Here is a 15,886-nt window from a genome sequence, read left to right as displayed (position 1 = left end):
CTTTTTTAAACAACTTTTTTTTTAAGTTAAGTTATATTTTGTGAAAATATGAACAAGATTTACTTTTACATTTACTAACACATATTAAGAGTGTGTAGGCTTAATAAAAGCAATAAAAATTCAATTAAAAATGGTAATTATGTGAATTTATTAAACTTAATCTTACTTTAATGTAATTTTTTTTGTCATTTAAACTGTTTATATACCTTGGTCGGACATGTGATTCCAAAAAAGTTGTGTTCCTTTAACTGATGCAGCTGCAGCTCAGTCCTGCAATGAGAAGACAAGACATAAACGCTCAAATCTAAACAGGAAATGACATCAGATGAGATCCTGCCCACTCTGGAGCTTTTGTTGTAATGCAGAGCTATGAAAAGACCAGGCGTTGTGCCAGTGCGTGCCTCTGAGGGGAAACCAAACCCAAAAACAAAGCCCTGACAATGGGCTGAATGATCTGGGGTTAGCATCTAATAATGCAGCAGTCGGAGCTGTGAGGAATGAAGACAGGAAGCCAGAAACAGGCTTAAATATGAAAGCAGTCTGGCAGACACTGCAGAACTGACCTCAGATCTGAGCTCAGGCCTGAGAGCATCTGGGAGAAAACCAGGAAGTTACTCTCTCCATCCGGCCGCTGGCAAACCCTCCACTTCTCCAGCAGCATCGTCTATAACACACAGACAGGAGATTAGATGGATAGATGGATAGATAGATGGATAGACAGACAGACAGACAGACAGACAGCTGACCTGCAGATGTGCGGCAGCAGCGAGTCCAGCGTGGTTGAAGTCCACAGACAGCACCATGGCGAATCGAGACGAGGCCTCACTGTGAGTTGAGCTCACACAACCGAACGAACGCAGCACTGTAAACACTGCCTGCAGACGCTCTACTGCAGAGACACACACACACACACACACACACACACACACAACTATTAACTTCACAAGTGACAAACCGAACTAAACGTTGATAAACACATCATAGGCCCCGTTTACACTAGTGCGTTTTAGTTTGAAAACGCATAAGTTTTGCTACGGTTACGCCATCCGTCCACACTACGCCGGAGTTCTCGAGCGCCGAAAACGGAGCTTTTTGAAAACGCTGGAAAGGCCGTTTTCATTCTAAAACGCTGCTGCTCCGTCTCAGTGTGGATGGGGAAAGACGGAGAAATCTGAAAACGGAGGCGGGGCTGCAAACGTTCGCCTATCTGATTGGGGCTTTTCCTCAATATTAAGTAGCCTAACACCCAGTTCAGTCTCGCATCCTCTTCTTGTAAGTTAAGACTTCGCAAGTTTGAGCAAGGCTGCAGTCTCCCCCTTCTCAGTTTGATATGGAAAACATACAGAGGACACGGGTAAATCTTCAAAGGGAACAGTGTACTTTATAACTTCATTCACATCACCTTGGCTACGTTGTTTCACTTTCTGAACAATAAAATGTAAACATGATTAAGGAACTGCCTATTTTCTTTTTAATATTAGCAACTAAACAGACAGCAGAAATGTTGAGGCGCCGTTCTGCATATATGAGTGTCATCTTCACTGTGTGGATATTTATAACAAAACGGAGCCGATAACAACTGCCTCCTTTCAATTTCAGTGAAAATACGAAACGCACCCTCTCTTTTGCTGAACATCAGTTTTAATAAACGATAATTATAAAAGTATAACATACAATAAGTTTATACATTGTAGGAAATAAAGGCAAGCGATCAGTCAATATACCTGGATTAATCATTAACTTATCTTTGCGCTTAACCAAAACATGTTACTATGAGGTGCCGTATAGGATTTAAATCAAACTTTGCTTATCAACACATACATAAAACACGTGTATATACACCTATAAATTACTCGCATATACACCTATACAACTGGATGTTCAAAACAACATGGATGAAACTTGTGTATATACATATAAACTTGACGCATGAATACACCCACATACACACGCACATACATATAAACTCGATCCTCACATAAACACTCACATTAACACACGCACATACATATAAACTTGCTGCATGCAAACACACCTATACACCCGTGAACAAGTAACTTAATAGATTCCAATGACCAAAGTCAGAGAATTGGCCTATGTCGTTAGATAAAGACAACAACATGAATGAAATATCACGTTTAGCAAATATAGTGAGATTAGATCCAGCGGGAGATGCGTGATGAGCAGTCCGACAAGCAGAGCTCTCATCTGGGTAGAAATGCTGGAGCGCTTGCCCGAGAGTGTGTGTGTGGTCACGTGATGTGCGTTTTCAGCGTTTTGGTGTGGACGGAGAGCAGTTCAGAAACGCTGGGTAAAACGCGAGTGTGGACGCGGATCGTTTTCATTCTACAACGCCGTTTTAAAACTAAAACGCACTAGTGTAAACGGGGCCATAGTGAGAAAGACGCTGCTGTAATCACTGGATCAGAGCCTGTAAACAGCAGCAGAGAAACACTCGACGCCTTATTTTCTAACACATACAGCCTAGTTCACACTACATGATATAAAACATTGACAGACCGCTGTGCCGTTTATCGCTGTGGTGTTCATACTACACAACAGATAGATGGATGAATAGATGGATGAATGGATGGATGGATGGATTAATCGATGGATGGATGGATCGAAGGACGAAGGGATGGATGGATGGATGGATGGATAGATGGATAAATGAATGGATGGATGAATGGATGGATGGATGGATGGATGATGGATGAATTGAAGGACGAATGGAAGGATGAATAGATGGATGGATGGATAGATAGATGGATAAATGAATGTATGGATGAATGAATGGATAGATGGATAGATGGATGGATGGATGGACAGATGGATGGATGGATAAATGGATGAATGAATGGATGGAGGAATGGGTGGATGGATAAATGAATGGATGGATGAATAGATGGATGAATGGATTAATCGATGGATGGATGGATGGATGGATGGATCGAAGGATGAAGGGATGGATGGATGGATGAATGGAAGGATGAATGGATGGATGGATTGATTGATGAATGGATGGATGGATAGATGGATAAATGAACGGAAGGATGAATGGATGGATGGATGGATTGATGAATGGATGGATGGATAGATGGATAAATGAATGGATGGATGAATGGATGGATGGAGGATGGATGAATTGAAGGACGAAGGGATGGATAGATGAATAGATGAATGGATTGATGAATGGATGGATGGATGGATAGATAGATGGATAAATGAATGGATGGATGAATGAATGAATAGATGGATGGATGGATCGATGGACAGATGGATGGATGGATAAATGGATGAATGAATGGATGGAGGAATGGATGGATGGATAAATGAATGGATGGATGAATAGATGGATGAATGGATTAATGGATGGATGGATGGATGGATGGATGGATGGATGGATGGATGGATGGATGGATGGATGGATGGATGAATCGAAGGACGAAGGGATGGATGGATGGATGAATGGAAGGATGAATGGATGGATGGATTGATTGATGAATGGATGGATGGATAGATGGATAAATGAATGGATGGATGAATGGATGGATGGATGGATGGATGGATGATGGATGAATTGAAGGACGAAGGGATGGATAGATGGATGGATGAATGAATGGAAGGATGAATGGAAGGATGAATGGATAAATAGATGAATGGATTGATGAATGGATGGATGGATAGATAGATGGATAAATGAATGGATGGATGAATGAATGGATGGATGGATGGATCGATGGACAGATGGATGGATGGATAAATGGATGAATGAATGGATGGAGGAATGGATGGATAAATGAATGGATCGATGGATGGACAGATGAATGGATGAATTGAAGGATGCATGGATGGATGGATGGATGGATGAATGGATGGATGGATGGATAAATGAATGGATAGATGGATGAATGAATTGATGGATGAATGGATGGATAAATGAATGGATGGATAAATGAATGGATAGATGAATGAATGGATGGATGAATGGATGGATGGATAGATGAATGGATGGATAGTGTGAACTGGGCTTGAGTAAGCCTAGAAGGTTTCTGCAGTGGTGTTAGTACTAGGAATAACTAATGGCAGTAAACATGAAGTGAAGCTGCATGTGCGACAAACAAGCTGTCAAAAAATTATGATGTAATTATGATACAAAAATAGCAGTTTGCAATGTCCAGCACTGCTTTGTACGGCCACAAATGAATAGAAGTGAATGAGACTGAAAGTACTGGTTTCCATTTAAAGAGATTGGATTAGATTCTGCTGTGTTGTCATATCATATGTAGTGTGCAGGGTACTGGAATGCAGAAGCTCCTTTTAACATGGGAAAGATAAACAGAGATGCGCTCACAGGTCAGGCTTCCTCCTGCTGTTCCCGCTTGTTTGAGCAGCTCCAGGGAGAATGATTGACAGGCGGTGGTTTTCCCTGAGCCGCTGCGACCCAAAGCCACCAGTGTCTGGTCCCTCCGCTGACCCAGCATGGACACGTACACCTTCCTCACCACAGCCTGCAGCGGGCCAGGGGCTTCCCAGGACTCCCAGCGCCGGCTCCGAAAACTCTGAAGCAGAAAGCAGATACATTACCATCTACAAAGGGTATGTTTAATGCACTGATTATCTAAATCATGGACAACGTGCTAGAGTTTAAAGATTTTATTTTTAAATTGGAGCGCTGTCTTTCCATGGTGCATTAAAATAATGATTAGTTTTTAAGATTTATTTACAGTCTACCATTGACATTTATGAAAGCTTGTTTCTTCAGACAAAGAGGTAACTTTTCTTAAGGCAATTTTTCTTTCTACAAATGTGAGTTTATACACTCACTGGCCCCTTTATTAGGTACACCCTACTAGTAGAGGGTTGAACCCTGTTTGCCTTCGGAACTGTCTTAATCCTTTGTGGCGTAGATTCAACAAGCTACTGGAAATATTCCTCAGAGATTTTGCTCCATATTGTCATGATAGCATCACACAGTTGCTGCAGATTTGTCGGCTGCACATCCATGATGTCAATCTCCCGTTCCACCACATCCCAAAGCTGCTCTATTGGATTGAGCTCTGGTGACTGTGGAGGCCATTTGAGTACAGTGAACTCATCGTCATGTTCAAGAAACCAGTCTGAGATGATTGAGCTTTATGACATGCTGCGTTATCCTGCTGGAAGTAGCCATCAGAAGATGGAGACACTGTGCTCATAAAGGGATGGACATGGTCAGCAGCAATACTCAGGTAGGCTGTGGCGTTGATGCTCAATTGGTACTAATGGACCCAAAGAAAATCTCCCCCACACCATTACACCACCACCACCAGCCTAAACCGCTGACACAAGGCAGGATGGATCCATGCTTTCATGTTGTTGAGGCCAAATTCTGACCCGTAAAATCCGACAGCAGAAATGGAGACTCATCAGAGCAGCAACGTTTCTCCAATCTTCTATTGTCCAGTTTTGGTGAGTCTGTGTGAATTGTAGCCTCAGTTTCCTGTTCTTAGCTGACAGGAGCGGCACCCGGTGTGCTCTTCTGCTGCTGTAGCCCATCCGCCTCAAGGTTGGACGTGTTGTGTGTTCAGAGATGCTCTTCTGCAGAGCTCGGTTGTAACGAGTGCTTATTTGAGTTACTGTTGCCTTTCTATCAGCTGGAACCAGTCTGGCCATTCTCCTCTGACCTCTGGGACCAACAAGGCATTTGTGCCCACAGAACTGCCGCTCACTGGATATTTCCTCTTTTCCATTTTCTGTAAACTCTAGAGATGGTTGTGCATGAAAATCCCAGTAGATCAGCAGTTTCTGAAATACTCAGAGCAGCCCGTCTGGCAGCAACAACCATGCCACATTCAAAGCCACAGAGCAGTTGGAGAGGTGTACCTAATAAAGTGGCCGGTGAATGTATCTCACAATTCAGACATTCTTAAATGTTTTTTTTGTTTGTTTGTTTTTAGAGTTTGTCTCTAAATGAAGCTTTTTTGAGAGTTTTTATATTTTTCAATTTCAATTTAAAAAAACAATTTTGATTAATAATCACAACCCTTAAAAAAACAAACATAAAAAACTCAAAATGTAAACTGAATTTAATAGAGAGATTTTTCAACACATTTCTAACGGATTTTGTTAATCTACACCATGATGACAGCACATAATATTAGACTAGATATTCTTCAAGACACTAGTATTCAGCTTAAAGTGACATTTAAAGGCTTCACTAGGGTAATTAGGCAAGTTAGGGTAATTAAAACAAACATTGTTTAACAAGGTGAATAATATTGACTTTAAAACAATTAAAAACTGCTTTTATTTTACTTGAAATAAAACAAATAAGACTTTCCCCACAAGAACAAATATTAGAGGAAATACTGTGAGAAAATCCTGAATCTGTTCAATATTTGAAAGAGGAAAACATTCACAAGAGGGTGAATCATTTTGACTTCAACTGTATTAAATACGCATATACAATACTAAATAATATTCTGCGCTAAAACAAAATGTAGAAGGTTCTGTAAGCTGACCTTGGTGGATGAAGACACTGGAGGCCAAAGGGCCAGTAGATTGGGTCCGGCGTGGGTCAGCGGTAGATGAGCTTTAGCTCTACTGCTCAAAGTGTGAAGTGCACTCGACTCATTCACACTAACAAGGTCACTCAGGTCCTCACACAGGTCCAGCTCAGGTGGATTCAGCTGGAGAACAGCAGAGGTCAACACTGGTCACATATCATATGACGAGTTTACTACAGGATAATGCACACTTAGATGGCTGTTATTGCTGAATAAACTCAGAGAGGAAGATTAACTTCTAATTTTATGCCATGGGTTAATAATGATCATTCTGACTTTTATAAAAATGATCCATTTTCAATCCAAACAATTCAGATTTTTTGCAATTCTTAATTTGAATTAATAGTTTACAGTATATTTTGCAGCTTATTTTTTCCCACAAAGCTTTGACTTTATTACTAGCAGTTTATTTCTTTATTTCTATAAGTTTATTAACAAACTTAACTCTTATATGTCTATACTTTGTTAATCAACGATGAAAACATTAAGGAAGTGCATACATATGAAATGAACAAAGGTCAATCTGTTTAAGTGAATGCTGAATATCCAGTGGGTTTGTTTTAGAGTGGAATTAGTGGTTGTTTATCAGCCTACATGTATAAGGCTCCGTTTGTTTATTGCAAAACATGCATACAAATTCAAATACTCCAGTATATTCAGAGCACAGAGACACCTGAGATGAAACTGTCACTGCAGTCTCATGGTTCATGTAGTTTTTCCACAATAAAAGCTTCATGGTTGTTTATTTTACCTCATTTGAAGCCATTGAGATACGCTTTGTCTATTTTTGTCTCATTTTCATATGCTTATTTGCTTTAAAACAGTCTGTAATGTTGTGATTCTCCTTGTCAGATCAGATCTACCTAGCCTTACTGCCTAATGACTACAGCCCCATTGACACCCTCTGCCAGTGCATTGATGAAATGAGCAATTGGATGTGCCAAACTTTTCTTCAGTTAAACAAAGAGAAAACTGAAGTCATTGCGTTTGGGAACAAAGATGAGGTTCTCAAGGTGAATGCGTTACCTTGGCTTTAAGGGTCAAACAACAAAAAATAAGGTCAAGAATCTTGGTGTGACTCTGGAGTCAGATCTGAGTTTCAATAGTCATGTCAAAGCAGTCAGTAAATCAGCATACTATCATCTCAAAAACATTGCAAGAATCAGATGCTTTGTTTCCAGTGAAGACTTGGAGAAACTTGTTGATGCTTTTATCAGGAGCAGAGTGGATTACTGTAATGGACTCCTCACTGGTCTTCCTAAAAAGACAGTTAGACAGTTGCAGCTCATCCAGAACGCTGCAGCCAGAATTCTGACCAGAAGCAGGAAATCAGAGCACATCACACCTGTCCTCAGGTCTCTACACTGGCTGCCAGTTACATTCAGAATAGATTTTAAAGTATTATTACTGGTCTATAAATCACTAAATGGCCTAGGACCTCAATACATCACAGATATGCTCACTAAATACAAACCCAACAGATCACTCAGATCTTAAGGATCATATAAACTAGAAATTTCAAGAGTCCAGTCAAAGCAAGGTGAAGCCACTACGCCCCTCGCTGCTGGAATCAGCTTCCAGAAATGATCAGATGTGCACCAACATTAGGCACATTCAAATCAAGACTGAAAACACATCTGTTTAGCTGTGCCTTTACTGAATGAGCACTGTGCTGCGTCCGACAGATTGCACTATCATGTTTTTCGTTTTCTTTTTTATTCTTTTATAACACATTATAAATTGTTTTTATCTGTTTTTAATCATTTTTATTGTCTGCATTTTATGTCCTAAACTTGTCTTTTTTTATTCCTGTTTATGTAAAGCACTTTGAATTGCCACTGTGTATCAAATGTGCTATATAAATAAACTTGACTTGCCTTGCCTTGTAAAATGGTTTATGTTAGGGATAAAATACATCCAGTAATCACAGAATAAAGCCTGATGCTGTTGTATAAGACTGGAGGGTTTATTCTGAGAAAACAACCAATGTTTATGTATTTTTATCCAGCTTATCACACAGCTACTTGTCACAAAACCTAAAAAGTTAGACATAAAACATTGTTCTTAGATGTAATAGTTTATTAATTATTTAATTAAATGCAAAGCTGACGGAAACAGAAAACAGCTGATGAGGGATACACTAACCAACACATTTTTCAGCCACTAGATGGCGCCAAACAGTCAAAAATACAAAGCTGACAGAAGTGAAACTGTTTGAATGGAGCACACACCAACCTATGTATTATCCATTCACAAGACAGCTCCAAACAGTAAGAGACACGTCTATGGAACGAATTCACTGAGGGTCAAGGTGATCATCAGTTCCCAGATGAGCCTGTGTTATTTAGCGGTTGTTATCTGGGAACAGCTTTCTTTGAAATGTCACAACTGACCAATCAGAATCAAGAATTCCAAACAAGGTGTATTAAGAATGTTTCCTATATATCATCCAAAAACCAGAGCTACTGGAAAAAGTGGGCGGGCACTAACACTATCCCTAGAACTGACTGACCAATCAGAATCAAGCATTAAAAATACAGCATCGAATGAAACTTACCTTTTCGATCTCATACTGGGACACATCATGAATGGACTGATCAGAGGAGAGTCGAACCCTCACGCGGCCGTCGGGGAGCTCCGGCGTGCCCTCGTCCGGCTTCAGCTGAGTGGCTGAGACAGGTCAGACATGTCAGAGATCAACGTAACGCTCACCGTAAACTGTGTTTTCACTCAATAGGGAACAACAATACATGTGCTAATAATTAATAATGCAATATGTCATCATAATGAACATGCATGACGTTATTCAGTGCACTTTAAAATACTGTGTAAAGCTGAGCAATATGATGATATATATCGTATGGACAAAATAAAAAGTGTACCGTTTCATATTATGCTTTTTCATAATTAATATGAGTGCAATATTACATAAGCCATTTCAGTAATGCAAACAGAAATGTTATTAATGGCATCGTCAGACAGTTTGCATTTTATTTAGCATTTGTTTACATTTTTATTTCATAATTCTACATTCAACATTTGCTCTAAAGTGAGAAATATGATCACATATGAATGAGGAGATTATTGAGTATATACATTAAAATATTTTTAAAAACTGTTTTCTTTGTGTTTGTATATATGTATATATATATGTATATATATATGTATATATATATATATATATATATATATATATATATATATATATATATATATATATATATAAAATATATATATATATATATATATATATATATATATATATATATATATATATATATATATATATATATATATATATATATATATATATAGTTGAAGTCAGAATTATTAGCCCCCCTGAATTATTAGCGCCCCTGTTTATTTTTTTTTCCACCTATTTCTTTTTTTAATAAATTCCTTCAAAAACAATATGCAGTGGTGCTCATTCATTTTTGTTGGTGCTCCTAAATGTTTTCTGGTGCTCCTAAATATTTGAAGTTGGGAGCACGGGTACTACAAAGTAAAAAAGTTCATTTCCAGCCCTATTATTTAACAACCTGTTTATTGGTTATTGAACGCATACCTATGCACTTTGCTATATGCTGATTGTCTACGGCATGTTTTTCTGTGTTCAAAAAATACAAAATAAAAGAAAAGTTTGATAGAAAAAAAGTGTTTTCTTTCCACTTTCCATGAGGTCAATGTGTAAACTATTAACTGATTGAATTCATACAAAAGGTAAATAGGGCGTCACGGTTGCACAGTGGTTAGCACTGTAGCCTCACAGGAAGAAGGTTGCTGGTTTGAGCCTCGGCTGGCGTTTCTGTGTGGAGTTTGCATGTTCTCCCTGTGTTGGCGTGGGTTTCCTCCGGCGGCTCGGGTTTCCCCCACAGTCCAAACACATGTGGTATAGGGGAATTGGGAAGACTAAATTGGCTGTAATATATGTGTGGGATTTCCCGGAGATGGGTTGCGGCTGGAAAACTTGTGCTACTGCGTAAAAACTTGCTGGATAAGTTGGTGGTTCATTCCGCTGTGGCGACCTTAATAAAGAGACTAAGCAAGAAAATGAATGAATATGTGTGTGAATGTTTCCCAGTGATGGGTTGTGGCTGGAAGGGTATCCACTGCGTAAAACATAGAATAGCTGGAATAGTTGGCGGTTCATTCCGCTGTGGCAGATATGACAAAGATATGATGATGCATTAAGTATTAGCACACGGAACATCAAATCTTGCATAACAAACCATACAGCTCATCTTTAAGTTGCTTCTGTTGTTTGTTTTCGAGCCAGGCAGCTTCAGCTTGAGTAAGTAACTGCAGTACTGAGTGCTTTTTTTGCAGTAATCTTTCAATCTTATAACATGGCAGCTTCAGCACGTCGATTAGCGCAGCTATGAGCCTGATAAGATAAGAACACTAAACCCATTCATCAGTAAACTGAGAGGACGCTAAAGCTAACGACACCGCAGATCTGATCAGGGAGAAGATTAGCCTGTGAGAAACACAACCGCTTACAACGCTTTCATACAGAGACCAGAACCTTCCAGCTGAAGAAACGTGTTTAATGCAATAATGAGAGAGGGGTAGACTGCTTTTGTAGACATAGCTTGTAGTCAGAGGTATAATATCTTTGATTACACATTTATAGTAAAGTAATTTGACTACTTTTGGATTACTTTTGTGCTGTTATTTGATTACATGATGAAATGTTTACTAATATAATCTCTTAGTTTAATCATTTATAGTACTGTAATCTGACTACATGTGGATTACATTCAGATTACTTTGTCTAAACTTGCTGTTTAATTAGATATGAATATGTTTAGTTAGTAAAATAATATCTTAAATTAACCATTTATGGTAATGTAATCTGACTACTTTTGGATTACATTTATTGAAGATTACATTTGTGTTAACAATAAATGATCCATTTGTGCTTTTTAAATAAACGATAATGTTTAATCAGTTCTATAGTATAATAGATTACACATTTCTAGTAAGGTAATCAGACTACTTTTGGATTACATTTAGATTACTTCGATGCTAACTTAATTTAATTAGATGTTAATATTTTTAGGCAGTGATATATCTTAGATTACACTGTAATCAGACTACTGTTGTGCTACTCATTATTTGTTTAAAGTTAATATTTCAGGCAGTAATTTAATATCTTTGATTTATGGTAATGTAATCAGTTTATTTTTGGATTACATCTAGATTACTTTTGGGGTAACTTTCTATTTAATTAGATAATATTTTTCGTCAGTAACATAATATTTAAGATTAACCATTTACAGTAATGTAATCTAACTACTTTTGGATTACATTTATATTAATTCTACGCTAATATTCTATTTACCGTAATTAGATGATATTTTTCGTCAGTAACATAATATTAGATTACACATTTACAGTAATGTAATCTAACTACTTGTGGATTACATTTAGATTACTTTTACACTAATATTCTGTTTAATTAGATTATAGTTTCGTCAGTAACGTAATATATTAGATTACACATATACAGTAATGTAATCTAACTACTTTTGGATTACATTTAGATTATTGTTACGCTAATATTCTATTTAATTAGATGATATTTTTCATCAGTAACGTAATATATTAGATTACACATTCACACTAATGTAATCTAACTACTTTTGGATGACATTTAGATTATTTCTATGCTAATATTCTATTTAATTAGATAATATTTTTCGTCAGTAACATAATATTTAAGATTAACCATTTACAGTAATGTAATCTAACTTCTTTTGGATTACATTTATATTTATTCTACGCTAATATTCTATTTACTGTAATTAGATGATATTTTTCATCAGTAACATAATATTAAATTACACATTTACAGTAATGTAATCTAACTACTTTTGGATTACATTTAGATTACTTTTACACTAATATTCTGTTTAATTACATTATAGTTTCGTCAGTAACGTAATATATTAGATTACACATTTACAGTAATGTAATCTAACTACTTTTGGATTACATTTAGATTATTTTTACGCTAATATTCTATTTATTAGATGATATTTTTTATCAGTAACGTAATATATTAGATTACACATTTACACTAATGTAATCTAACTACTTTTGGATGACATTTAGATTATTTCTATGCTAATATTCTATTTAATTAGATAATATTTTTCGTCAGTAACATAATATTTAAGATTAACCATTTACAGTAATGTAATCTAACTACTTTTGGATTACATTTAGATTACTTTTACACTAATATTCTGTTTAATTAGATTATAGTTTCGTCAGTAACGTAATATATTAGATTACACATATACAGTAATGTAATCTAACTACTTTTGGATTACATTTAGATTATTGTTACGCTAATATTCTATTTATTAGTTGATATTTTTCATCAGTAACGTCATTTATTAGATTACACATTTACAGTAATGTAATCTAACTACTTTTGGATAACATTAAGATTATTTCTATGCTAATATTCTATTTAATTAGATGATATTTTTCGTCAGTAACCTAACATATTTGATTACACATTTACAGTAATGTAATCTAACTACTTGTGGATTACATTTAGATTATTTCTGTGCTAACTTTTTTAAATTAGATGTTAATATATTTAGTGAGTAGTATAATATATTAGATTACACATTCATGGTAATGTAATATGACTACTTTTGGATTACATTTAGATTACTAGTTTTGATTACGATTGGAATCTGATTAATAATACAGATGAAATATAACCCACTACTACCCAGCTCTGACAACAATGTAAAAAAAAGCTGTGCTGCTTTAACGTGATATGACAGCAATGACCTCTGGGACAGACCCACAAACAATAATCAGGCCACACGTAAATATAGCATCCCTAAAACAACACGATATTAATAACCTGCAACTCAACACCACAGCAGAGCTGTTCTAGTGCTCACATATAGATAAAAATGAGCAATGATGCAGCAAAACAACTCAAAATACCAGGCGAGGGCTTGATAAACACAGAATTCAGCGTTTTAAATGTCAGGTAAACACAGACTGACCGAGTGTGTACCCGTCTTTGTGAGTGAACCACACCTGTCCAGCTTCATACCACACGTCCTTCTGCAGACAAGAGGAGAGAGACAGAATTAGACATGTTAAATTATATGATTTTAGCATCAATATTGCAATGTGCGCATCTGTAATAGTCACATGTTGAGTTGATACTATAGTTCACCAGGAGCCACAATTGCAAAGTATAACCATAATAGAGTAAATATTAATCATTTGCATGTGTTTTTAAGGCCTATGTGTTCCGTTTACAACAGTTTAAATATCCTGTGAAAATAAAATAAAACATTTTAGATGTTAGTATCAGTCTGTCAGTGACACAATTCGCATTTAGAAAATATAAACCTGACATAAACACATCAAGTTTGCAGGTTGTTATTCCTCCTAAATGGATCAATGATTTTTTTGACATCACCTCATACTTCTGTTTCTCATCAAATATTCTGACCAATCAGATGCTCTATAGTATCTGACATGCTCCACCCCCTTGTTCTCATTGGCTGTTCATTTGATGCACTTGAGCTTAACCACTCTTAATGGCGGAGCTGTGTTAATTACTCTATCTAGGAATTACTCTTTGCCCCGTCCTTGCATAATTTTTTAGTTGCGATTACATCCCACATCAAATAAAAACAATGCACATTTCAAAACACTTCACGGGACATTTAAAGCATTAAGGCACATGAAATTGTAGTTTGTAACTTTAATGAAGGTTAAATGTATAGAATTATTAATATTATAAAGACTATGCAGTGCTGTTTAACATTGTGTTATTAAATTTCCACAGCTGCATAAGATAACTAAACACAGTTTATTTCATTTGTATCTTTGATCTGTTGCATTTATTAATGGTTGAAATTAGTTTATTAAATTTTATACAAATGATTCAATCCCCTCCAGAATCATCCCAATCAAACTAAGTTGATTAATTAATTCCAAATAGAAAAAAATATATAAAACAGACAATACATATGTCGCTGCATAGATCCCAGAAATCAATATATCAATCTTAGAAACATAAAAAAACTAAAAACACACACACACACACATATAAAATACTTAAATAAAATTACATACAATATATATATATATATATAGTTGAAGTCAGAATTATTAGCCCCCTTCGATTTTTTTTCTTCTTTTTTAAATATTTTTCAAATGACAGAGCAAGGACATTTTCACAGTATGTCTGATAATATTTTTTCTTCTGGAAAAAGTCTTGTTTGTTTTATTTCGGCTAGAATAAAAGCAGTTTCGAATTTTTTATGAACCATTTTAGGGACAAAATTATTAGCCCCTTTAAGCTATATTTTTTCTCAATAATCTACAGAACAAATTATATACAATAATTTGTATATAATAACTTACAAATAACAATAACTTGCCTAATTACCCTAACCTGCCTAGTTCACCTTATTAACCTAGTTAAGCCTTTAAATGTCACTTTGAGCTGTACAGAAGTGTCTTGAAAAATATCAAGTAAAATAGTATTTACTGTCATCATGGCAAAGATAAAATAAATCAGTTATTAGAGATGAGTTATTAAACTATAGTGTTTAGAAATGTGTTACAAAAATCTTCTCTTCGTTAAACAGAAATTGGGGAAAAAAATAAACAAGCGGTCTAATAATTTAGGGGGGCTAATAATTCAGACTTCAACTGTATATATATAAATATATATATAAATAATTGTTATAATTTATATTATATATATTAAAATTGTTAAAATTGTAAACAAGATATGCAAAGATAAAAATAAGTCTCTCTCTCTCTGTATATATATATATATATATATATATATATATATATATATATRTGTGTGTGTGTGTGTGTGTGTGTGTGTGTGTGTGTGTGTGTGTGTGTGTGTGTGTGTGTGTGTGTATATTAGCCGCCCTGAATAATTAGCCCCCCTGGAAAGAAGATTTTTTTTCAGCACATTTATGCACATAGTAGTTTTAATAACTCATCTCTAATAACTGATTTATTTTCTCTTTGCCATGATGACAGTAAATAATATTAGACTAGATATTCTTCAAGACACTTCTATACAGCTTAAAGTGACATTTAAAGGCTTCACTAGGTTAATCAGGTTAACTAGGCAGGTTAGGGTAATTAGGCATGTTACTGTATAACGATGGTTGGTTCTGTAGACTATCGGAAAAAAATATTGCAAAGGGGCTAAAAATATTGAACTTTAAAAATTAAAAACTGCTTTTATTCTAGCCAAAATCAAACAAATAAGTTTGAATATAAAAAATATTATCAGACACACTGTGAACATTTCCTTTTTC

The 15,886-nt window shown here is 35.8% G+C and overlaps 1 protein-coding gene across 6 annotated transcripts in view; it reads right to left on the bottom strand.

Annotated features, from left to right (window-relative positions):
• The window catches only part of myo18b (myosin XVIIIB), a 673,005-nt gene that overhangs the window by 646,812 nt on the left and 10,307 nt on the right, over positions 1 to 15,886 (bottom strand). For all 6 annotated transcript variants that reach the window (XR_012386577.1, XM_073915215.1, XM_073915216.1 and 3 more), the window contains exons 5-11: positions 13,586 to 13,646; positions 9,106 to 9,218; positions 6,504 to 6,671; positions 4,355 to 4,562; positions 747 to 889; positions 564 to 664; positions 207 to 270 (exon numbers count right to left, since the gene is read on the bottom strand). Coding sequence is in view for 5 of the 6 variants with exons in the window: in XM_073915215.1 (XP_073771316.1) it covers positions 207 to 270; positions 564 to 664; positions 747 to 889; positions 4,355 to 4,562; positions 6,504 to 6,671; positions 9,106 to 9,218; positions 13,586 to 13,646 (858 nt within the window). In the remaining variant the exon portion in view is untranslated. The remainder of the gene's footprint in view (positions 1 to 206; positions 271 to 563; positions 665 to 746; positions 890 to 4,354; positions 4,563 to 6,503; positions 6,672 to 9,105; positions 9,219 to 13,585; positions 13,647 to 15,886) is intronic.

The sequence above is a fragment of the Danio rerio genome, chromosome 10 (genome assembly GCF_049306965.1).
Source record: "Danio rerio strain Tuebingen ecotype United States chromosome 10, GRCz12tu, whole genome shotgun sequence".
NCBI lineage: Eukaryota > Metazoa > Chordata > Actinopteri > Cypriniformes > Danionidae > Danio > Danio rerio.
Note: the sequence above shows the minus strand (reverse complement) of the source record. Positions and strands in the feature narration are given on the sequence as shown.